We start from the raw sequence: 24,551 nt of genomic DNA on the forward strand, positions 1-24,551 counted from the left end.
TTTGAAAGACTTAAAGCAAACAAACAAAAATATGACCTGGTAACAAACAAACAAAAAAGTGTCAACTGAAAAAAATATGTCAGACAAGCTCCTGGAAGTTTATTCGCCAACAGCTATCCTGGATAGCATTGTGCTGAAGTGACGCTAGAGTGGACTGCCCCACAGTGTACACATAATGGCGTATGCATACCCATAAAAGTAGTGAGATGACCGCAGAGAGTAGTAAATGACATCCAGTCAAATTGCTGTTAACCCTTTTCCAAACCAACCAATGACATGCCAGCCGGTTCAGTGACCCCTCCCTCCCACACCCATCCCACACCCACCCTACCTCACCCAATGTCTATGTACAATATTTTACAGGAAGACATAAAAACATTGCTTTAAAACCAATTACAGAATAAAATACCTTACAGATTATTATGTCAATATTAATAACAATATTACAAAGGTTTTTTTTTTGTTTGTTTTTAGAGACTACCAAAATATACATTTAACTTTTGTTGTTGTTGTTGGTTGTTTTTTTTTTCCTCCATGTTTCCGTGAGACTCGAGTTAAAAAAAGGACTGTGTTGGATTTGTTCTTCCTTTGTTAAAAACGGCTTTGAGACCCATCTCATCTCGCACAGCTTTCTTTTTTTTGCCTTCTTTCTGCTTCTGTTAACATCAGCACGGCAGCTGGGAAGGATTCACGATGGAAGTGAAGTTTAAAATGACGATAATAAAAACTCAAAATAGTTGTCTGTGTCTTTGTCAACGATGACAAATGTTTCCTCGGAGATTTTTTTTTTTTTTTTGCAGTTTCTTTTTCTCAGCTTCAAAAGGAAAAAAATGGATAACTGAGGGGGGAGAGGGGGTGGGCTCTAGTTATTAGACTACATGATGAGGACAAAAGAGGAGAAAACAGGGAAGTTATGTTGAAGTGAGATTAGTACAGCAGAAACAAGAGTTCTGGATTTAAAAAGATATTCAGTCGGTGGGCGGAGCCATATGGAGCCAGGAGAGCCCGGTAAAGAGCCGGTGGCCGGCCAATCAGGTTGTGCCATCAGTGGGCAGTCAGCATTGTGATTGGCTCATCAGCAGAGGAGACGCCCTCCCATCCCTCAGTGACCTGAGACTTCTCAGTGGTAGCCATTAGTGAAGGCAGTAGCAATCAGAGGACCCTGAGGACACACACATACACACACATAGAGGCAAAGATGAATACACTTCTAGCAGCTTTGTCAACACACGTGTGCATTCATGCATGCATGTAAGTCTGAGTGAGTTGGTGGGTGAGGAAGGGAGCATGTGACCTACCCCTATACCATGGCTGAACCCTGTGCTGGGGGCGGGGCTAGCTGCACTGATGTAGCTGCTGACTCCTGAGTCCTGATTGGCTGCAGCGTACAGGTCAGCCATTGGTCCAGGGCTGCTGGTGCCCAGGAAGCCAGCTGTGCGTGAAGGGGTGGAGCCTGAGAGGCAGGAGAGACAAGTCAGTCTTAAACACTGGAGGGTTTTCTCTCTCACACACACACACACATAGAAACATGCACATGTCTAAAAATATTCCTTTATTTCTCCAACCAGGCCATCACGCACGCGCTCATTGTGAGTAAGGCGAGCATGCAAATTTGTAAACATGCACACACTCCTGCTGTTCACACTCTTTCGCAGACAAACAGGGACATACCTCTAACTACCGCGGCGGCTGCTGCAGCTGCTGCCATTGGTCCGTATGCAGTCAGGGGAATGGCTGAGGATTACACAACAAACAAAACTGTCACACAACACGTATGTCATGATCTACAGCTCAGTGTGGCTGAACTGACAGCTGACCCAGAGATCTGACATGTCATTTAAATACCACTGGTGTAAGGTTTAATGATCTAACATCCTATAGCATCTGGCTTGATGCATTAAATAAGACACAAAATGATGGCTAAAATCAAAGAGGATGGCGTTTCCAAGTAAAAATGTAAGTACCGCTCAGAGCCACTAGATGTCAGTGTAAAGGCACAGCTGCTTGTAGATCGGCTGCATGCACAACACATCCAAAGGCTAAAAGTATTTACCGGCAGAGTTAGGAGCAACCTAAAAGCTTTTAGCCCAATATATCATCATATCTTGTCACCTCTGTCAGAAGTAGTCTTCAAAGCAAAATGGAACTCTTTAGATCGTTTAGTGTACATCCATAAATCGCTCCATCAATTTCCTTAACTGCTTATCCAGTTGAAGGTTGATGGGAGGCTGTAGCCCACCCAAGATGAGTTTAGGCAAGACGCATGGTAGACCCGGGGTAGGTCACTGGTCAGTGGGTTCGAAAAGAGAGACGGACAATCACACACTTTTACATTCACACCTATGGCCAATCACAGATTAACCTAACATGCATGTCTTTGGACTGTGGGGGGAGACAGCATGCAAACTCTGCACAGAATCCAGCCGGCCAGGAGGTCTGAGCCAGAAACCTTCTTACTATAACAGTGCTAACCAATACCTGGGGGTTCATATTTTTAATAACATTGTGAATTCAGTTTGACCTTGTTTTAACCCAGGATTTAGTTTACTCACAGCATGTTTGGGAATGGTGCTTAAGGGAAAAAGACATTTTAAGGCGACCTCCACAGTAGCTTTGTGAAAACAACCAATATGTTCACAGAAACTGCTTAAAGTTTGATTCTTGAAAAGTCTTACAAGGTCGTTTGCATTACCTTTGAACCCTATTTCTACCTGCTGCTGGATTGCCTCACATGTATGTACATAGGCGTTTCTTAAATCAAAAATTAAATCTAAATCTGATTTTAAAAGTAAAAGTAAACAGGTTTGTTTTTTGGGTTATGCTGCTTTTGTTTTTGAAGAAGTATCCCAGTGATTCAGGGTTACTGCATTTAGTAAAGATGGGCTTCGTGGTTTAACTTGGGTTTCTGCTGCTAAAGAGCTTTGGGTTTTCTTTTTAGGTTCTCAGAGGGGTTGCGGCAACACTCACCTGCCAGCTCAGGAGGGTGGGATGATGTCAGGAGGGGGGTCCTCTCTAAATGGAATTCTAGAAACAGAGAAGATCCAGAGAGAGAAAAATGTCTTTGTAAATAGTCGCCATCCACCAGCCATACTACAAAGGCACACACGCACACAGAGACAATGTCAACACAGATGCACGAGCACAGAAAGTAAAAACAAAACAGAACAAAACAAAACAAAACAAAAAAAGAAAACCTACTGTAAGGACAGGCAGGAAGGTGGGAGCAAAGGAAAAGGAGGGGCGATACGGCCAATTGAATGGGGCTTACATAAGCAGATCAAATAAACAAAGAAGAATATAAGAGGAAGAAGGTTCAATATCACAAATGAAAGGCAAAAAACATCAATAACTAACATTCGAAACAGAAGACAATGTTTCAGAAAGTGCAGAGGGTTTAAGTTACAGACAAGAGCACTTTAAAATCACACTTGCTGCAGCTGAAATGAAGGCGGCATGACACGCGAACCTGAGCCAGCCACGTGGCCGTTGCTGTCCATACATGTTTCGCCTCGCACTGTTAAAAATTGTCAGCATGCCGCAGCCTGTAGCCTTTAGCCTTTACTCTGTCCCTGTCTGCAGGCCTAAAGAGAGTCAGTGAGCTGTGTGGCTTATGCAGACGTACCTGGGAACTGGTAGGTGTATCCGGGCGCGATACCAGAGTAACTGCGGCTGGTGTAGGTAGCAGTCTGAAAACCCGGGTAGCCTGTTGGAGAGAGAAAGAGAGAGAGGATTAATTGACTGTATAAAGGAGCATGATGGCGAACTCAGAAAATGAGTTTTAGGGGAGGCTGCTTGGTGTGTGAGCAGAAATGACGATGAGTACACACAGGCAGATCTAGCCATCTGATCTATTCAGGTTTATTTCTGGAACCACCTCAAGAGTGCAGTCATACATTCACCTGCTGCAGTGGCAGTTAGCTAAGCAATCTCCTATAAGCTAATTTCCTCTGCTCTTGTACAACAGAGTGCAGCTACGAAGGAGTTACAGTAAAGATGGCTATTATTAACTACTGAGTGATTTAAGGTCATTTATTTGATTTTGCTTTCCCTCATCCGGGGTTCATTTTAATCAACCTCGGAATATTTTGAAATTTAAGGCGAAGCTCCGGACACTTGGTGATCCAGGCATACACATTAGCTTAACGTCTGCGGGAAATGGGGTCATTAGAGATGAATTACACATGAGCCAGACCTGGTAGTATGAGTCACTGACATTTACAGGCCCTTACTGAGATTATGTATTACGATCTGAAATTTGCCAGTAGAGGGCATCAAACAACCACAAACTACAGCTGATGTAGCTCTTGGTTTTGATTTCTCAATGAGGATCTCTTCATACTGTATTTTTACTCCAGCGTGTGGAGCCCTTCAGTCCGTGACCTCTAAACATTCGATACATCACAGAGAATAACGTCATTGAAAGCAGGCGTTTAGCTTACGTAGCCTAAATATTTCTGAACGGAGGGTGCACCTACAATATGACATTTCTTAATTTTTAAAGCAGCTCCTTCAGTGTGAATGAGGAAACCTAAGAAATGTGTTCAAATTGCTGAGCTATTCCCAGCTAAATTAATGCACAGAAGACATTTTCAAGGCACTACTGAAATTTGAGTCAATATTGTGATTTGGTTCCTTTTCTGTTATTTCTGATCAGCAACACATACAGAAATATGTCTCGTGTCGGTGTTTTTCCACATTCTAGATGTCTGAGTTTATTCTCCTGTTACTTTTTTTGAGTATTTTTAGAATAAGTACAATCTAAAACTAAGTTATACACACATACTTGCATAATCTGTTATTTCTGTCTTCGTAAAGAAAAATGGTGTCAGTCAGTGCTAGCACTTGATTAACAGTGATTTTTTCAGATACTGCATTTGCTGTTTGTTTAATACTTTACCTAACATGCCAATGCCCAGCATAAAAGCGTCCATCCCGTAGGGCATCACCCTGGAACGGCCTCTGGCTGAGCCTGTCGGTGTCATCACCTCCTTGGGCTGGGCTTTCTTGCACTCCACCTGAAGCAAAGAAAACAGGGAGTTAGTAAAAAAAAACTACTGAAATAAAGACACACAACAGCTACGCCACATGATTCGGTCTGGCAGTTGGGACACTGGGAACAAATCCCTACACCACCGAGTAAACCACGCTCTAAATATTTTTTACAGCTCACATCCGTACCATTTTGTTGTTGATCTCATGGAAGTGGATCTCACACACTTTCTCAACCACATCTTCATTCTCAAAGGTAACAAAACCAAAACCTGGAAAAGAGCGAGAGAAAAAAAACTCTTAAAGAAACCCTTGTAACATTTGAGCAACATTTGAAAGCATGTTGAATTTTCCACCTTTACACGGGCTCTGGATATGAGTGGTTATAATGAGATGGAAGAACGAGCACAGTTATCAGAAAACATGTGATCACTTTAATGTCTCCCCAAAGAGCTGAGGCCAACCTCACAGGTCTTGCTTGTCAATTAAGGTGTTAGCATCATGGAGGAGAGGGGGGATAGGGCGTGGCTAACCCCACCCTGCTCTTTTCTTTCTCCCCACTTGTCTTAACTTAGATTCTGACTTTGTATAAACAGAAGTAGGCGAGAGCGAGGAAAGACAACGTTAAGAAAAATTTGTTTGTTTGAATTTTTTTTAGCTAGATCACCAGAGCTAATGACTCCATCGTGGTCCCACTTAAGCGTATCAACATAATGCAGGCGGGTGCACATTTGAGTATAACTCTGGGTACGCACCTCTATGTCTGTTGGTTGTTTTGTCAAACATGAGCATGGCATCATCGACCTGTGAGAACAAAGCACAGAATAGATGAGCTCGGACATCTTAACACGCGCGCGCGTGCACATCATTACACAGCATGGGGTGCCATTGTCCCTCTTTAGCATCGGAGTAAGAGGGGAAAACAGATGGAGAGGGTGGAGGGCAGAGACTTGGGCGGGGTGACAGGTGACAAAGGAGAGAAGAAAAAAGAATGGAAGGGTGAGAGGGGAAGAGCGACGGGGAAAACAGGGGAAAAGGGGGCGCCGTGTAAAAAAATAAAATGAAATGCAATATATCAGCGGTAAAAAAGAGGCGCTGAATGTTCCCCATTCTTCGCTCTGCCTCCGTCCTTCACCCAAGTTCTTACAAACTCTGTCCCGCTCTCGCCCTTCTTTTGCTTTCATTTGTTCACCCTCGCTGTCTTTCTTTCCCTCTCTGCAAAGTTTACCATTCCCATGGAGACCATGCAAAGAATTTCAATTAGAAGAATTCACCCCCCCCACCCCCACCCCCCACAAGCACACACACCCACTCCAGCTCATTTCAATGGCTGGAGAGAAAAGAAGAAGGGCTGATAAATAATGCTGTGATGAATAACAGCAATAAACAGATTGATAAAAGTTAAAAGTTTTGATGGCAGGTAGGAAGCCTGCCAGTGAGCATTCTGGATTATAGAGTAGAGAACGAAGTGAGCTGAGGTTTTTGTCAACACGCTCTCCTTTTATTCTCCTTCTCCCTCCACTTTCCTTTTTGCACTCACTCCACTGCCCTATTCATATTCCACCTCCTCCCCCCCTTTTTTTTTTATCCCATTCCCTCCCTCCCTCGTCCTTCACTGGCAGGAAAGTTAGCAGCTTCTGACGGCATAAGGAGACACACGGAGAAGCCAAGGCCTGGGATCAAGGTGGAAGTAAAAACTTTCACATTTTCAGTCTTTAGCAGCAAAACAACAGAGACACATGAGCGTGACTGCATGGTAGTGGTGAGCGATACAGCTTCAACATTATATCATGATTATTTCAAGAAAACAACAATATATTTAAAAAGAAGACTGAACGTCGTATCGACGCTCGCAGCTTGCAGGCGGCAGCATTTGTAAGTGTAAGTAAATGAAGAGCATTTACCAACCTTCTTTTCCAATGAGCTGCTGTCACTGATGATACACTTCCTAATTACAAGTGTGAATCTATTGAAACAAGGTGCCAGCAGCAGCTGCAGGAGCGTTACAGTGCAATGGTAGTGACACAGCAGTATATACAGTGACACAGCAGAAATTCAAACGTGAGCATAAAACTAGCCCAGGTTGTGCTTTCCCTGGGACATTTAAGTAAAACTATAAAATAACTGCGTCGTGCTTTAGTTTAACAGTAACTACAGTAACTTAACCTTGCAACTTGTCAGCAGCCTGCACAGTATTGTCACACAATAAAGATGAAAGTGTTTTCTACCTGTTGTTTCTCAGGGTCGAGCTTTCTAATCAGCTGCTTAAAGCCCTGCTCTAACACCGTGTAACCGCATCAGTAATTTCCATCCACCGTTCGCTCTTCCTGTCATATGGAGAGTGCTCTAGCATGCTCGGTTGAGTCATTTGTTTACTGTTGGGTCCCACATCACGGGCTGCTAGTATCTCCTGCTTCATAGCCTGCTTTGTACTCAAGGGTGTGTTTTTGCCATGTTTGTTATTTCCACCTTTAGTGGGTCAAATTTTCTCACATTTTTTCAAAGTACCGTGCTTTGCTTGGAGGGTGCTGCAGCAGCTGCTTTTCTAGCTACCGCTCTTGCTGTCAGACATGCCTGGGCCTGTCTCCTTGCTGCTCGCACTGGGGACCATATGGCGTTGCTGTAGCATGTATGATATCGCGATATGATGTTTTTATATCAGCAAAAATAACCATATTATCGGGGACGATGATATAATATGCCAAAGCCCTACCACATGGCTATTTTCATTAGGCAGCGCGTGCTGAAACCCAAACCAGTGTAACCTGAGTGCCTGAGGCCTCTGGGTAGGCAGGTCATTTGATTTCTAAAACGTATCTCAGATGAAAAACACACATGCACGCCTTCTCGTCTGATTGAGATCAAGCCTGTGCAAGTGTTTGCACCAACGAAAGTGAAAAATGATATATGCAAAGAGGATCAAGGTTGCGTCTACAGCCCTCCTCACTCTCATCCTTGTTAACATATAGCATGGGACACACACACGCAAACACACACAGAGCTCCCCCCCTGTGCTCCTCTTGCTGTCCTTCATTCAGTTTTTATCCTGCAACCCCCTCCTCCTCCTCCCTTCCCCTCTCCTTTCCTCTCCCCCTCATGTCTTCCAGCCTTCCGGTCATCCAGACTCAATGACACAGCAGAGAGCCAGGGAAGAGGACAGCAAGTAGACAGCTGCAGGCCAACATGTTATCATAAGAGTAGAGTTACACTCACAGCTAGTCCTCCTGTTAGCATTAGCAACATCTATTCTGGAAGAGATTAGCAAACCCTGCCAGCCAGAGGAGATTGTAAGTATTGGAAACAGAAAAAAAAAATTACAGATAATAAGCAGTATAGTAGTGCAAACATGGTTCTGCTAATTGTCCTCCATGAGAACAGAAAGATCTGCAGACTGTGGCCACACACCAGCCCCCCTCGCCTTTGCCAAAACCAATAAGGAGAAGATCTCACGATGTCCACTGCCCAGGGTGCTGTAAGACAATCTGATTGGATAGCTGTGAGTTCTGAGATTGACTTAGCAGCAGCTCTATCGCTAACTACTCAGCATGCATGCAGAGCCGAAGTAAACTTAAGGTCATATTCTCATAGTTCTGACATTCTCAGATGTACAGAGAACGAGGGTCAGCCGAGATCTCGAGCTGCTTCCCGAGAGCGGCATTAAAAATAACCGCTTTTTAGTGAAGCGTACCGCTATTGTACTGAAGAACAAGTGTTTGCTGACAAGTCCATTACACTTTTCTGCCAGATTATGAAAGGTGGCATTCACATTTTTTTCCCCGCCGTCTCCTCACATCTCCCTCCCTCGTTTCATTCTCGCTCGCTCTCTCCGGCCATCTCTCTCTAAACAGGCCAGCAGACAAAGTGTTCAGTCAAGCCTTCTAATCGCCAGCTCACATGGGTGAGTGGAGTCCCAACTTTTCCCGTCTGCCCTGTCCATGCTGCTTTTTTCATCCTATCCGCTCCTTTCGTTTGCTTGCTAACCTACTCTCTGGGTTTACTTAAAAATGAAGATTTGAAATCGTCTGGCTTTTCGTGTAAGATACAGAGAGGCAGGGTAAACAGGCATGAAAACAGAGATTTCCTTTGGATTAAACCTAACTGACTGTATGCCCAAAATGCCTGAAATGCTAATGCCTGAAATGTTAAACACATTTCTGTGTGTGGACAGATCTTATATTCAGCTTTGGCCAAAAAAAAAAAAAAAAAGAACCACATGAGCTTGAGGGAAATTACAAGACCCTCATTTCAGACTTCTAATCGAAACATGGCTGCTGCAGTCTCATTGGCCTGGGAACATTTAGCAAGAGGCCCTCAGATTTTTTTGACTAGGAAATCACGTGTAAACAAAAGCCTCTGACTCCTCAGGTTGGCCCAGAACACCTGACGCGTCAACAACCGAGCAGCCACCCTAGTCCAAGTAATGAAGTTTATCTAGGTGTTCTTAGAGGCTTGCTAAAAAACAACAACAACTTCGGCACATATCAAAGACTTGCATAAAATGCAGAGTGCATTCTGTGTTTTCCTTGCAAGGCGGTACCACAGTATGAAAATAAACAGGACACTGAGTCCTGCTCCAACCAAACCTGCACCTTGTAACCAGGCTCAGATAATAAACAAGAAATACCTCCCGCTCAGCAGGAATGCACTGTGGGATCGCCGCTATCCACGATACAGCTTTGGTCTCACGTGTCCAAACAGTCCAAATATTCCCTCATCCTGCGGAGGGAGTGTTGTCTTAGATATGAGTGTCTGTAATCACCGGGGAGAAATGATTCGGCACACAGACTGCAAACAGCCATTTTAAGTGAGTGCACCGAGGAGAAACGTGTCACATGTCACAACAGCCACCTGAATCGGTGCCACGGGTCACACCCTCGCAAATCCAGGTCTTCTGTGAGCACGCGGGCCGGAATTAAACGGCGTTCTTTAAATTTGAACCAGTACCTGAAATACAGTAATACCTCAAGCATGAGTCAGAGGCCAACTGAGAGAAAACACAGGCAGACACGAGGCAGAAGGAACTTCGTGCTGTTAATTTCTTCCAACCCATTAGGCCCACATCCTGAAGCAATGCTCATTTTCAGACTGTCCTGCTCACCAACGGCGGCAGAGGCGCACACTTAATGTTTGTGACAACTGGATCGCCGGCTGTGAGCCTCGCTCTCCGTCTGCATGGGGACAAATGCATGCAAGCTCGCATCCACGACGATGCCACTGTCACACTTTCACGAGCACGCCCGTCTTTCCATTCATGCAAATATACACTTCTCGCACATTTTTTTTTAAAGGAAACGCACAAAAAAAGCACTGGATTATAGCGGGACAATGGGCGAAGGCAGGTCACCACGGCAACAAGCTGAGAGCGACTAGAGCAGGGTGTGTGTTTGTGTGTGTGAGATGGGAGGGTGTCTGAAGTACTGATTTTGGGTAAGGTGGGGGGGGCTGTTACAGGAGCAGCTGTTGCATTTGATTAGTTAATACTGAAAAGGCTGATCTCCATTTGCGCACACAGTAGTTTGCTAAAAACTAACCCAACATGCCACGCTTTATGGATAATTTAACACACTTATTTCTCATCAGATTGGTCCTTTTTTCCCCCCCTTTAATAATCACTTTTGCCCCTCACTACTATCTCAGCATTCCTCCTTCCCTCTGCCCTTCAACCTTTTTCTGAGTTCCCCTCCCACTCTCTCTCCACGGGGGGTTTCTTCTTCCCTTTCAGTCCCCTGCCATCTCCCTCTCCCTCTTCCCCTCCTGCTTTTTTTTTTTTAACCTCCCTCTACCCCCGGCCACTCATCTGTCTCCACAGCATGTGTTTGCCTTTCACCAAATTTCTTTCAAAAGAGCTAAGCAGGCCAAATGCAGAAGCCAGAAATGCTAATATGTGATCAGAAAAGAGCAAAAACAGCCAACAAGAGAGATAAACTAACAAACTAAGTCATGCTAAAGCTGATGGAGCAGAACCACCGATGACCACACAGCATTTTCTTTGTTTCCCCTCTTTGATATTTGCACTCTTTAGAGAAACCCACTCTGAGGACTTCTGAAGAAGCTAGCTAAGGTTAAAAGGATGTATAACAGCGCAGCACACCGTTTACCATTTGTTTCTTTCACTTTCACTGCGTGCCTTCCTTTCACTTTTTCTCCTAAAATAGGTCTGCTTTCTCTTTTTAAGGTGTCTCGACTTGAACCGAAAAACGGACATGCTTAAAACAAAAGCCATAAAAGTCGTTTTTTTCTCCGTGGAAAAAAAAGTTTAAAAGGAAAGTTAAAAAAACTTTTAGCTGGACAGAGTCAGTAGATGAATATAATATATCAAAGGCATGCAGTCCATTAGAGCAGCCAAGCCCAACCAGAGGTACCCCAGGGTGTGCTTATGCAGCTACCAGAAGGTACACGGACAGATTGCGGGTAAGCTGAAGTAATTTGATACAATTTTTATCAAGTAATTTGATCAAAGTACTGTAACACCTGAACACAACAATTCCCCACTTATAGTGTGAAAACTTGCTGGAAGCTAACAGTAAGCTCAAACTCTTTAAAACCACTGAAAAATGATTCACTTCAAAAAATAACTGATTGAAATGTTTCTGTACTTTATTAAATTGTGAACTAACGCTCATAAATTATAAAAAGTTTAAACTGTTGGCTAATGGGTGAATTGTTAGGCTAATCGAAAAGCTAATTCTTCCTTAAAACTAAGAGAGGAGCTGCAAGCAGCCAAATGCTGACAAAATATTAGCATCCACCTTAAGAAATCTGGGTTAAAAGTAGAGGATGTAAACACCACACACCCACACGATACAATACTATCACAATATCTCACTCACGATAAGATATTAAGCTTTTGTAGTAACATATATTGTGATTTATTACCCTTTTTTCAACTACAAATTATGTCCTCAAGACAGCCAATATCTGTTTTATCCAATAAGATAAAGTTATCTCACTTCAGTTATTAATGTCAAGCACACCAACACCGTCACTTAAACCTGCCACAAATGTTGCCATAAGTCATAATGTTGCAGTGCAATAAACTGTGATAAATTTAAAAAAATCACATATCGTCTGCTGTCTGCACACACTTAACCATTACATTTGTGCTCAGCAGCCTTCCTGTTCTGCAGAATACAAACAGCTGGCAGCCAGTTGAGTCGATGCAATCTGTCTGTATTTATAAATTAAATAGCAATTATCTGCAAATGTCTAAAAACCTCTCTGAGAGTCATTCCAGTCAGTCCCAGTCAGAGTGCAACTGCTTGCAAAAAGGTTGCCCCCTATTATCAGGTGAGATGATAATGATTTATTAAAAAATTGATATTTGTTGTCCCTTTATTGATACAATATAGCTTTGCAACATATCTATCTATCAACTGCCACTTAAAAACCACTAAAATTCTCATATATCTAATATGATGGGTATTATCTGTGAAGGGTAAGTCAAGGTCAGACCAAGGTTGAGCAGCAGCAGTCCAGCTGAAAGACAGCTTTTCAGAGTGAAGGCTTAAGCATGATGGTTGCAAGTATTTAGTAGGTTTGTGGGGTTTTTTTACCTTTCCAAACTGGTCGAAATATTGCTTCACATCTTCGATGGTGGTATTGACTGACAGTCCTCCGACAAAGATCTTCTTTGTCCTGGTCACCAGCTAACAGCGCAGAAGGAAAAGAAGAAGAAGGTATCTTTTATCACTAATAACATTAGGTCTGTGCTAGCTGCCTGCGATAAAGACACTTTGTGTTGGTTGGCGTTTGTCTAATCTCAAAGGTTGCTTAAAGCTCTTCTTGGAATTCAGACTAATTGATGTCAATTTAAGGCCTCTGAGGCGTGTGCATGCGAGCAGCATGTGTGCAGGTGAATAATCGGTGCAAGCATCCATTTAGGTGTGAGCCAGAAAATGCATGTGTGTGCGTGTGTGCACGTATACAGGCGGCAGTACCGGAGCCTGTGTACACAGGGTCATGGTGTCAGGCTGGACAAGTGGATTGTAGCTCCAATTAGATCATGTGCCTGACTCTAATCCCAGCCAACCAGGGCTCCCTTATTAGGGGTGACACATGACATCATCTCCACTCCTCCTTGCTGTTAACTCCTTCAGGGTGCACTCACCTTGGGCTGAGCCCGGCGGGGAAACGCCACCTTTGGGTCGATCTGTAGGGAAAAGATGAGTCATGATGAGTTTTTGTTGTTGTTTTTTAAGTGATAAATCAATACATTTGATTTGTTTATAAAAAAAAATATATATATATATCAATGCTGTACTCTTTCTGTTGTACTAGAAACAGGCAGCAAATGCATAAATAATCTACGACTGGTCATCAGGAAACATATAATCAACTACATTTGCCAAAAAGAAATTTACAAGCTGCACACCTTCTACACGTTACTACATGTTCTGCTCCGTACTATTATGTTTGGGGTCAATTAGACCACAGAGATGTCTAATTCACACTCTGTTCCAATAACAGACTTATTAAGGATTTGGGAGCAGTAAGGCTACAAAGGAAGTACCATCATACTAATAACAGACACGGCATAAGCAAGTTTGGATCGCTGGCAACCATAAACACAAGTTATCGAGCCTCAAACGTGTCATTGAATGGTTGCGGGACTAGAAATGCACATAATATATATATAGGAAAGCGATATTAAAATATATCTGACATTTGATTTTTTTTTCCCAGCAATGATACCGAATCTCTACCTGCTCTGGTTTTGTTGCTCAAAAGTTCCTGTTCAAAAAACCGCTGCGCACGTCAATGAATTATCACCCTGTTAACTAACTAGAATTTGTTACAACACAGAGCCTCTAAGTCTGGACTACAGGTCCAGAAATAGATCGTATGCTAATCCGCGAATATGTATAGTAGACCCTTGTTTATGCAAGCCCCCGAAAATCCAAACACGGCAGCTAAACAAACACGCATAAGGAACAAAATACACAGTGAGACAGGAATATGTACTTTCTCTGAATTGTGTGTTGAGACACAACTAAATGCATCTTCGCCACAAACTACACAGAGCGGGGCAGTCTTGAATCCAAAACGAGCATCTAAGATTCTGAATATATCACACATAGATTTTTTTTTCTAAATCTCACAAATTCTAACAAGCTCCATTTTGGATTAGCTCGATTTGACTGTATCCATATTCCTCCCCACTGGAATGTCTCAGCATTGGTCAAGGTTACAGATAAAATTAGAAGTAAATGAGCTTTGAATGAGCTGGCCTTTAATAATGCTAAATATGCAAAGCTCGGCCTGGCATTTTAAATTTGTGCGGAATCTCGTGTTATTCTCACTCAAACCGACGAGTGAGATGATTTTTAGGTCACAGGACCTTGTAGTGTATTATGGTCTTAGAGTTTCATCTTTGTTCTAATAATTGGATGTGTGAAGCGAAACCCCTCGTGTCTCCCACAGCCGCTATCAGAGGTATTGAATTGATATTGGCAGTAAAAAGTGCCCTGTGAAATAGCTTAAAATAATTAGTTCTAATGTGAACAATACGCACGACACAAAGGAGGGTGTTCGTTCAATATTCAAACAATCCTTTCATCTCTTCCCTGTGATAATTCCCTGCTTCTGATGACAAATCTACTGACACATATATCCTTCGAGGACCTTTTAAGTGCTTCACATTTGCCGCCGCTTCGAGAGCACAGCGCTGTGTAACTAAGATGCAGCTGCAGCGTCCTTGGAAGGGATTGCAGAGGGACTTTACACCTTAAAGTGGGACACAAAGATGAGAAGAGCCATGTCACCTCCAGCTGGTCAGCGCACAAAGACCAAGGTGACAAGGACGCACGAAGCCACCAGCGACTATCCGCTACAACCGAGCGCGCTCACAAACAATGACAACACAGCATTTCTGTGTCAGTGTGGACCAAATGTGACATTACAGTGTTACAGATGTGTGCGTTTGCCCGCTATATGATTCAGCTTTTTTAGCCATTTTTATTTAAATGTGTCACAAATATTGCTGACTTATAAACTGAACATCGGGTCACTGCCGTGATCAAGCACGATGAACATGAATAAGAGAATTCATTTTACTCACACCGTGCATTCACACCCAGCATGGCAGCATTTGACCTTGTTCAATAAAAATGTTTTTAAAATAATTAAACATCTTTTTTGTGGAGTCTATGTTTGAAATGTATTTAATGAGAGAAGATATGTATAAACTTAGAGTTAATATCAAAGCTTTTCTTCACATCATTCCAGCCCAAATACTGCAAACTCAGATGCATCAATTTCTACACACTAGTTTCACTGTTTACTAAAAACAATAGAATATAAGTTATAGTACAACTGTACTATTGGAAAGAAACTCATTTATATTACAGCACAATATAATTATCACAATTAAACAACTCCAAGCGTCTGTAAGATCCTAATGACATCACCGGTTGGCGTACGTGGGCAAAATGTCCGTTGTTCCTCTTGGCACTGAAGTGCTGAGAGGTCACTGCCTCGGGCTTTCTGTTCAGCCCACCTGCCTTGTACTGTTTTAACACGACAAGAGGGCAGGAGCTGCCTTGAGGCGATCATGTGGCAGAGCATGAGCTGAGAATGACAGCGGTCAGACATCTAACACGAGCCACATTGTCCATTGTTATCACCGTTGTAAACACACGAAGAAAAAAACATCCGTTTCTATAAGCTAGTTGTAAACAAGCACTAATGTCCAAGTCTTTTTTTTTATTCATCCAGCAGCATGTTGATTAGTTAAGTTTTCTCGGAAACCCCCTTTCTTTTAAGAAGTGTGAAATCAGTATGTTTGCATGATTCAATTCAATTCAACTGTATTTACATAGCACCAAATCACCATTACAGTCATCTCAAATTACTTTATGATGTAAAATAATAGAGAGAAATCGCCAAGAGGACCCTCGCACCTATGAGCAAGCACTTGTTGACAGTGGGAAGGAAAAACTCCCTTTTAACAGGAAGAAGCCCCCAGCAGAACCAGGCTCTAGAAGGGGCAATTATCTGACGCGACCAATTGGGGGTGAGGGGTGGAAGACGGGACACAAATTATGATTTTTTTATGGGCTAATTAAATACCTAAGAAATCAAGATATGTGATCACACTGATGTAGCAGTCCTGCTAATAAATTTTAGGATCAGATTGCCCATCATACTTCACATTTTTACAAATTAACAGTATTGTTACAGCTAGTAAATTATCAGAAGCTCTTCAAAATACTGAAGGTTACCAGCTAGGCTACGTTAGGCCTAATGTAATATCTGTAGCAGTGCTACTACAGCTACTGTCATGCCATGCTGTTAAAAAAAATCGTTCCACTTCAGTGAAGTAACAGAATATATCTAACATGTAATTTCTACATCTGGCAGTACTCAGAGGGAGGCAATAATAAAAATGAAAACTAAAGCATCTATCAGAGTGGCGGATTAGCCTCAAGGAAGACAGATAGGCCACAAAGCAAAAAGTGAAATGACTTAGCCAGGTCACTGTTTGCAACACTCAGAAATAGCTCTTCGGTGGCTTGACATTTGAAAAGAAGCTCGGCCACGTAGCGTTCCCAATCATACTGGTGAAAGCGTAACTACTCAAAAAAAATGTGAAAACCTTTCTAGAAAGAAAAAAAAAGGTGCTTTTCCCAGACTTGACAGACAAGAGTTATAACTGAGTGTTCATGAACTGGTCTAACATCCTGCTTCATGACATCCAACCTCCGCTCATTCTAAGCAGCATAGTGACAGCAGAGCCTGCAGTATGATTTTAGTGGTTTTAGCTTTTAAGACTACTCTAATCTACGACCAATAGTCACCTCGCAGGGCGCGGCGTGTCCACCAGTGTTACAAACTGGAAAACAAAAATCAAAGCATAAATAAATTTTGAAAAAAAAATAAAAATGTCAAACCAGTAGATGCGTACGTGTAAAGGTGAGAGAGCACAGAGAGAAAGAGAAGGCATTCATTTGGAAAACAGAGTCAGCCCATGAGAAAGCGGGCCTGTCCAGTGTGGTGGTGCAGTGGGGCAGTCCCAGCAGGCAGCCCCTCTGATTTCATTAATTAACAGGACAAAGAGTACAAAACAGATGGGCCCGTAGAGGAACTGGGGCTCCCGTGCTACCCCCACAGGCACACATACATATACACTTACACACACACATTCACAAGCACCCAAACAATGCAGCGAGAGTGGAAACGCTAACACGAGGATACAAAGTGACATACGTGCAAAGTTCATAGGTGAAAACACAAGCATATACACACAGACATTCAAGCTCTGATACACTGGCCGAGTTTCCAAGACATTCTCGCAAGAAAAGGGCAACCACGTTGATAAAAAGACACCACGGGCTACCGTCATTATGACAAAATAATCAATATGAGCTTAACAAAAAGCTATAAACACCCAAGGACACAAAAGGGGCTGACATGTCAATACATGCACACAGTGTAAGAGGGAGACTTGGTTTGGGCTCAGGCCAGCCGGGTCAATCTGCACAGCTGAAGAATGGCACAGTAATTAGTTAACGAAGCTCACTAATGAGGACCTCCAACCTAACCCCGTCCCTACCGCTTGTAACCCTCTATGTGAGCGCCTAACCCGTGTGGCTGCTGTGCTCGGTTGTGTTTACTGTTGGGGTGGGGTGGGGGGTGGGGGTTTGTGTACATTTAACATGACAAGAGAGCTCTCTCGCTCCACCTTCAGAGCTGGTCCAAGCTTTATCCCGGATCTGAGGTCGTGCACGGACCTCAGGAGCCCAATCCAGTTTGTTTCATTCAATCCGATTAGTTGCTTTACAGATCCATACTAATTACAGCACAGTGCCTTCCCTTCTCTCCTATTCTTCACCTTCTCCATCCCCCTTCTCCTTGTTTCGTGCACGTCAGCATTAACAGTTAATCTTCCAATCAGGAGCGAGCAGCCCATCCTGGCATTTAAACTCTCCACTAACCAGGTGTTAGACCACTAGCAACTGCAGACTATGGGGCCTGTGGCCCACACTGGCTGCTGCTAACATATGTTATGGGCTACAGATGAAAGCGGCTATATTAGCACAATGCTGACGACTTCTTTAGCCTCGCAGACAAGTCGTGCCAAAAGCAGCAATTTTCACCTACTATATAAAACACCTTGAAAAGGACATTCCAGCTTACTTGCGCTAAAAAAAAATCCCATAAAATAAAAATAATCAGTGTGTTTCTTATCTGTCTGTGCCTTCTATTAAAATGTTTTCAGTAACCTGTATTCAGCACTACACTGGGCTTTTTAGGGGGTCGTTTTGAGACACAGAGTTCCTGTGAAGAAATAGCAAATGCCAAATAATCACACTAATCACCAAAAACCATAATTCACCACAATTTTTTTAATAATCTGAAATCACCGCACAGAGGGAGCGAGAAGTGGTCTCTTTTCAGAGAATATCTGGCCTCGTCTTTTACTTCTTCCCGTAACCGGTTCCAGTGAAGCATTTTCTCCAAGAAAACAAATACCAGTTGTGCCCTTCTTCTCTGGCCAGGGAAATACAGCAGCACACCAATGCCTCGGGGCCACACTCTGCCCCCGACAGGAAATCTAACCTCGAACCAAAACAACAACCTCGACAGACCCTCTCACTGAACACAACAGACAGCCTTATTGCATTATAACTGAACAATTACAACAGTTCAGTTCATATTTTAACCTGTGACTTTCATTTTCCGAGGGCAGCTAGCACGATGTAACAGGACTGTAAATGTTTAATACCGCTTCTAACTAAGCAGCGTGGACCTTGCACCGGTTAGTTTGCACCTGACTTCTCACCCTGTGCATTTTCTCCTTTTCACACCATCGCCCGTCCCCGCTTCATGCCTTTCACATATTTTCTCGCAAACCAAAGCTCAGCATAACAAGGCATACACATCACAGCATCAAATATTCTTCCTCGTGCCTGTGAGGAATGCCTCTTTCACGTCTCAGGCTGATCAAACAATACTGTGGAGAGGGAGACTCCAGGTGTGATGCAAAAACGTTCTCTCAAATATGTTTTGTGTAGCGTTTCGAGAATTAAGCTACAAGCAAGGCAAGAAAAAAAAAATACATCCCAATTTGGCAAATATGAGATTTGCAACAAATAAATTATGGGCTCAAATTTCCAAAACGGAACAACAAAATGGCAACCATACCCCCCATTTAAAATGCCTTGTTGGATAAATGGTACCATGGCACGCTTCCCCCCGCAGACTGCTGCCACAACAACCTGAGCAACCCAGCCTTGCATTTGAGTCATTAACATTATTATTGTTTAGCCTTATGCTGTATTTTGGTTTATAATAGGGCAACGCCTAACCCCACCAGTGGCCTGCCAAGCTGAGCTACCAGAGGCGCCCAAAACCAGCGTTCACATCCCACACACACACAAATACAGAGGGTCTGGCTCTCAAAGGCTCTGGCAGCACCTAGTTTTAAGAGGTAACATGACTCACTGAGTAATATTTTGCAGCTTCTTAGAACCTACTTCCAAGCAAGGTGAAAAAGGAATAATAAAAAAAAAATATGGAGAGATTACCAGCAGCAGCGCTCATTTTGTAATAAATATCAGGACCTCCAGCGGTGGTGCTTGAAGATCTGATTATTTCACGAAACTGCATCTTTAAACTTTCTAAATTATGAACAGTCTCACTTAAAAAAACAAACATGATATCATAATCTTGCGTACTTATAAATGCCCAACAAAACTTGACACTATCTTTGTGCCACCCAATCAACCAAACCTTAAGTCAATGCAAAATAGCTGAGAAGTTGTTATGGAGACATAAATCCCACTGGGCTGTGCAGTTACAGCACTGTCTCCTGAGGCTGGCGTCACCCCCAGCAACAGGCCTGCTCCAACAAACTAACCAACTCTACCTTTCCTCTGCCCCTGGGCCCTGCTGACTTTCTGTGCCACCGATTTTCACTCTCAAATGATCCTATTGTGTGTGTGTGTGTGTCTGCATACGTGTGGTTAGGAAAGACAACAAGCTGACAAAGACACACCCAGTCCCCAATCCTACAACCAATCTGCATTACCAAGACAGAGGCATTCACACTTTAATAGATATTCAAATGTGGGCCTCGGATTCTCACCAAAACAAACCAAAGAGATTCGCACTCGTGCCCAAGTCACTGTCTCTCGCAAAAATATGAATTACCTGAACACAAGGGTGCTGCCTGTCCTCTGGTTTGGTGAGTGGTTTGTGAAATTTGCCCACATTTGTTTGTTCATGTTTAAGCAGTGTAGGAGGGGGAAATCACAGAGACACACACTCACAAATCTCAGAGTTACATCACTATTTAAATTCAGCTGCTCTGACCCCACAGTCTTCCTTCTCCCTGCCATCAGTTTTGGAATCCACTCCCACAATTCTTGGCACCCCCCAAAAAACTCTGAGAGCTGCCACTAAAAAAAACTTATCGCTTGCTATTTCCTATGAAAAAAATAAGAAGGGGAAAAAACTTGTGAACTCTCTACTCTGCATAAAAACCCGTGAGGGTTTTTGCAAAGGGGCTCCTACCCCATTCAGGTCCCCAGGTAACCATGGCAATGAAGACCAAGAAAGAACGCTTTCATGTTGGCGCCCTGAACCAGGATTTGGAGGGGGAAATGAGCAGAAGAGGAGAGGAGGAGGAGGGGTGTGGGCTCCAAAATGCACTCCTCAACTTTACAAGCCATAGGGTTGGAGGTAAAAATGCACCGAGAGAGAGAAGGGGGGGGGGGGGGACAGGCTACACACTCCCAGAGTAAGAAAAGTTGCCCAAGTTGTACCACCCACTTCAAAAGTTTACGAACTCACCGTTTTAGAATCCAGCTCGTGTCTGTTTTGCGCCAAAACCTTTTCCACACCGGCTTGTTCTGTGTATGTTACAAAGCCGAACCCTCTGTAAAACGCGGGGGGGGGGGGGAGAAAGCACACGCAAGTGACAAAATCAGAATGCAAACTCACGACAGCTCTCATGGAAAAGCATGGAAGAGCATGAGGCATCCGGTGATAGGACGGCGGAGCGCACACGCCTCCTTCTTACCTCGACCGCTTGGTAACGGGATCCCGCATCACCATGCACTCCTTCACCTCGCCGAATTTGCAGAAGTACTCCTTCAAGCCCTCTGCAAAGACACCGGGGAGACACCGTTAAAGGGGAAGGGAATGAGAGAAGGACTTCTCTCTAAACAGGGCCCTGGTGTGCTGTGCAGTGGCTGAAGAGAGACAATGGGGGTCGGGCGGACCACGTTGTGTTTGTGTGCGTGTGTCCTGCCGAGGTTTTTACACCGGGCTCTCTTTGGCCATTCAGCACAACCAGCCCCATTAGGCCCTGCGGACCACAAACAAAGCTACACACTTGGTGACGCTCGCTGTTTTGACACAGCAGCAGCAGAAGCAGCAGCAGCAGCAGTGGAGATAATAACACGGGCCGTCGCAACAAGACTAAACTGTGCCCGTGCGTCAGCCTGCGCTCACGGCTCTTCGAATAAATGAATGAATTGAGCGGAGTGCTACCAATAAGGAAAACAACAACACTAGCGTGGGCCATGATGACGAGCCCAACTTCCAGCTTTAACGCTGATTAATCGATCACTTTAGTGTTTTTTCCTTTTTTCTACTCTAAATGCCCTCCTCAGGTTATTAAGAGTGTAACGAGTGCACAGGAAAGGAAGGCAGACAAGTCGTCGTGTGCGCACGATTAATCTCCTGCGTCTCCCGACTCTAAACCTAGAGCTTGATCCTTAATGAATAGGAGGCTTTGATTTGAACTGTTCACCGCGTTTCTCCTTAAAACTTCAAGAAGCCTCGCAGGTTATCGCCACAGCTATTATTAGAGCAAACGTTATATTTAAAAAGGAGTAAACAGGAGGCTTTCATCCAGACTTATTAAAGTAGCGTGCGGGACAGCTCACCTTGTGTTGTCTGCCAACTCAGACCCCCGATGAACATTTTGCTGAATGAGAGAAACAGAAGCTGTAAGTCACAGATTTTTTTCTCAAAGCGTCTTTTAAGCACAACACATGCACATTCGTGGAGTGAAGGGGGGAATCTGGAGGATCTGTGCGTAATATAGCATCAATAAAGTAAGAAGAAAGCATCGGCCATGTTGCGAAGTCACCAATCGGCCAGTCGGGCCGTTATAATCCCCTAGAGGAGGAGGAGGAGGAAAAAAAGGAGAGGATTTTCCAGATGATGGAAGAGAAGTTACAATGTGGCCTTCTGGCGGAAAAGCGAGCAAAATAAACAAACAAGAGGAGGGGAGGGAGAGAGAAATAACAGGCGGAAAGCAAGCGGTGCGTCTGCGTCTCCTCCGCTGAGTCTATCCATCCCACACATAGAGAGAGAGACACACACACATACACACAACACACACAGCGTGCTTGTCTTTTGTCTCGGCGCGGCTTCGCTCCCCGCACTGAACTCAACTTAAGTCCAAGGTGAACTCAAACCGGGCCGAGAGGCGAGCGAAACACGGGCGCACGGACTCGGGCTGTTACCAGGGGTCGTGGGGGGAGTTGTCCGTGCCGGAGGACAGGCTGCTCTGGCTCCCTTCCGTATCCATTCTGCTCTCCGCTGGTATATTCCCGCACTGTGAGGCGAGGAGAGGCAGTGAAGCTCCACTGCTGCTGCTGCTGCTGCTGCTGCTCCAGACTCAGGGGCGGGCAAGCACGATGGGAGGAGGGGAGGAGGAGGAGGGGTCGGGGAGAGGGGGTGAAGGGGGGAGGGGGCAGCAGAGGTGGGGGTGGGGTGGTTTAAAAAAGAAAAAAAGAGGAGGGGTGAGCGAGGAAGCGCACAGATGCATATACGCTCACAGACAGACTCCGCCTCTACCTCCTTTTCCCGTAGCCTACCCGGGGCCTCGGACCTCCCCTCCTGCGCGCATTGCCTGCCTTTTATTCATGCTGCCAGTGGCGCTCTCTGTGTAGTGTTTCCCCGCCGTTCTCGTCATTGGTTGAATCACAACAGCGTGGCCCATTAATACCCTCCTGGATGTCTTGAAATGTTCGCACGAGAGAACGATTCAATAAATAAACATTTCAAAGACAAGGATCTGATTTAGGACGCACAGAATTCATCACAGGTTTTGTGTGCTAAAACTGTTTTTTATTGTTGTTGTTTTTTTTAATTTGCTTGTTAGGTATCTGTCACTCATGAGTAATCTCTTCTTATCAGCTTAATATATGAGCAGGGTTTGGGCTGCTTTACAGGAAGACATAATGGAAAAAAATGGCTTCCTGTGGTGCCAGGTTAGGCCTCAGGTGACATGAAGCATCTGTAACCAGGATACAGTTTGTGAAACAGCCATCGCTGACTGAAAGCTGCTCTTTTATTTTCATATTGCATATGTCAGCGAGGTCCTGCTTTCTATCTGTGTTATATATTGGTTCTCACACGTGATCTCACTGAGTCATAATTAAATGTGATCATATATGATCTGATTTAAACTTGGGCCTACAATGTCAGAATGTTATTTGATCTTATATATAATGTAATCAGTGCCATAGTGATGTATCATGTGATATTATACAATGTAATGCAATTTTATTAATGTGATTTAATCTATACTGATTGACAGGTGAAGTGGATAACCTTCATCATGTCATTTCAGGCTGCTGAACCAACAGCACACTCCAACCATACTAATTGGACAGGAATGGCTCAGGGAACACTTAAGGCAGAGGTGTCAAAAATAAGGCCTGGGGACCAGAATCAGCCCGACAAAGAGTCCAGTCTGGTCCACTGGATGACTTTACAAATTGTGAAGGAGGGCTTAAATTTTTGGGTTTTTAAATGTATTTTAATAAGTTTTCCAGCTTTTTCTGATGAAGTCCTCCCATTCATATTACACCTTATCATATCACTTCCTTATTTTTCATTTGGAAAAAACAATCCTTTAAAGCGGAAGCCAGAAGTGCCATTATAAAACTACAGAAATTTCTATTTTTTTACAATATGTCCACAATAAAATGATATTTTCTGTTTCAGTTTTATAATTACAGGGCAGTTTGGTCAACGAGCTAACAACATTTTTTTTCTGCAATTTTACACATTTATTTCTTACAGTTTAAGCCCAAACAGTGACACATTTCTTTCATTGACTAGAGCAGCATTTCTAGTCTGGAATCCCTGACTTAAGGTATGAACTGACCCGACTCCTGAAACCTCTGAATTCAATCCCAAAATGCCACCACAGCAAACAAGGATGCCCTCCAAACATCCCAGTTCCAGACACCAGGGGATATTCCTGAGATCGATGACCGAACACTGCTTTTTTTATCAGCACGAGAAAAAATGAGACAATATTGGGCGAGTGGTTTTAATGTTGTGCCTCATCCATGTGTGCATCTCTTTTATGCAATGTGATGTTGAATGTCTTGTCCTAGTTCATTTGTAGTGTTGTCATTAACCTTGCCCTCACAATCATTAGTCTTTTAAACCATCAGGAAGTCCCTCTTTTTGAATTACCCTCCATCCATAAACCATCTATGCCTGAGCCAACCCTCATCCACCCTTAGTCCACTTGTTCCCTTCAACCTAGCACCCACAGCCATCCCTCCCATCAAATCAAGTGTTGCCTGTTT

At 43.7% G+C, this 24,551-nt stretch overlaps 1 protein-coding gene across 1 annotated transcript; it reads right to left on the bottom strand.

The window, feature by feature from the left end:
• Positions 1 to 512: 512 nt before the first annotated feature.
• LOC146386684 (RNA-binding protein Musashi homolog 1-like) lies at positions 513 to 22,674 on the bottom strand. Its single transcript, XM_084927897.1, has 14 exons — positions 22,467 to 22,674; positions 21,882 to 21,922; positions 21,011 to 21,092; positions 20,782 to 20,866; positions 13,097 to 13,138; positions 12,543 to 12,635; positions 5,745 to 5,793; positions 5,179 to 5,261; positions 4,898 to 5,015; positions 3,623 to 3,703; positions 2,968 to 3,024; positions 1,672 to 1,734; positions 1,299 to 1,453; positions 513 to 1,162 (listed from the first exon to the last, which is right to left on the bottom strand). Exons 1-14 carry the CDS (start codon positions 22,529 to 22,531, stop codon positions 1,121 to 1,123), a joined length of 1,056 nt encoding a protein of 351 aa, XP_084784023.1. The 5' UTR covers positions 22,532 to 22,674; the 3' UTR covers positions 513 to 1,120.
• Positions 22,675 to 24,551: the final 1,877 nt, after the last annotated feature.

The sequence above is a fragment of the Perissodus microlepis genome, chromosome 5, assembly GCF_051167445.1.
Source record: "Perissodus microlepis isolate ML-2025 ecotype Zambia chromosome 5, ASM5116744v1, whole genome shotgun sequence".
NCBI lineage: Eukaryota > Metazoa > Chordata > Actinopteri > Cichliformes > Cichlidae > Perissodus > Perissodus microlepis.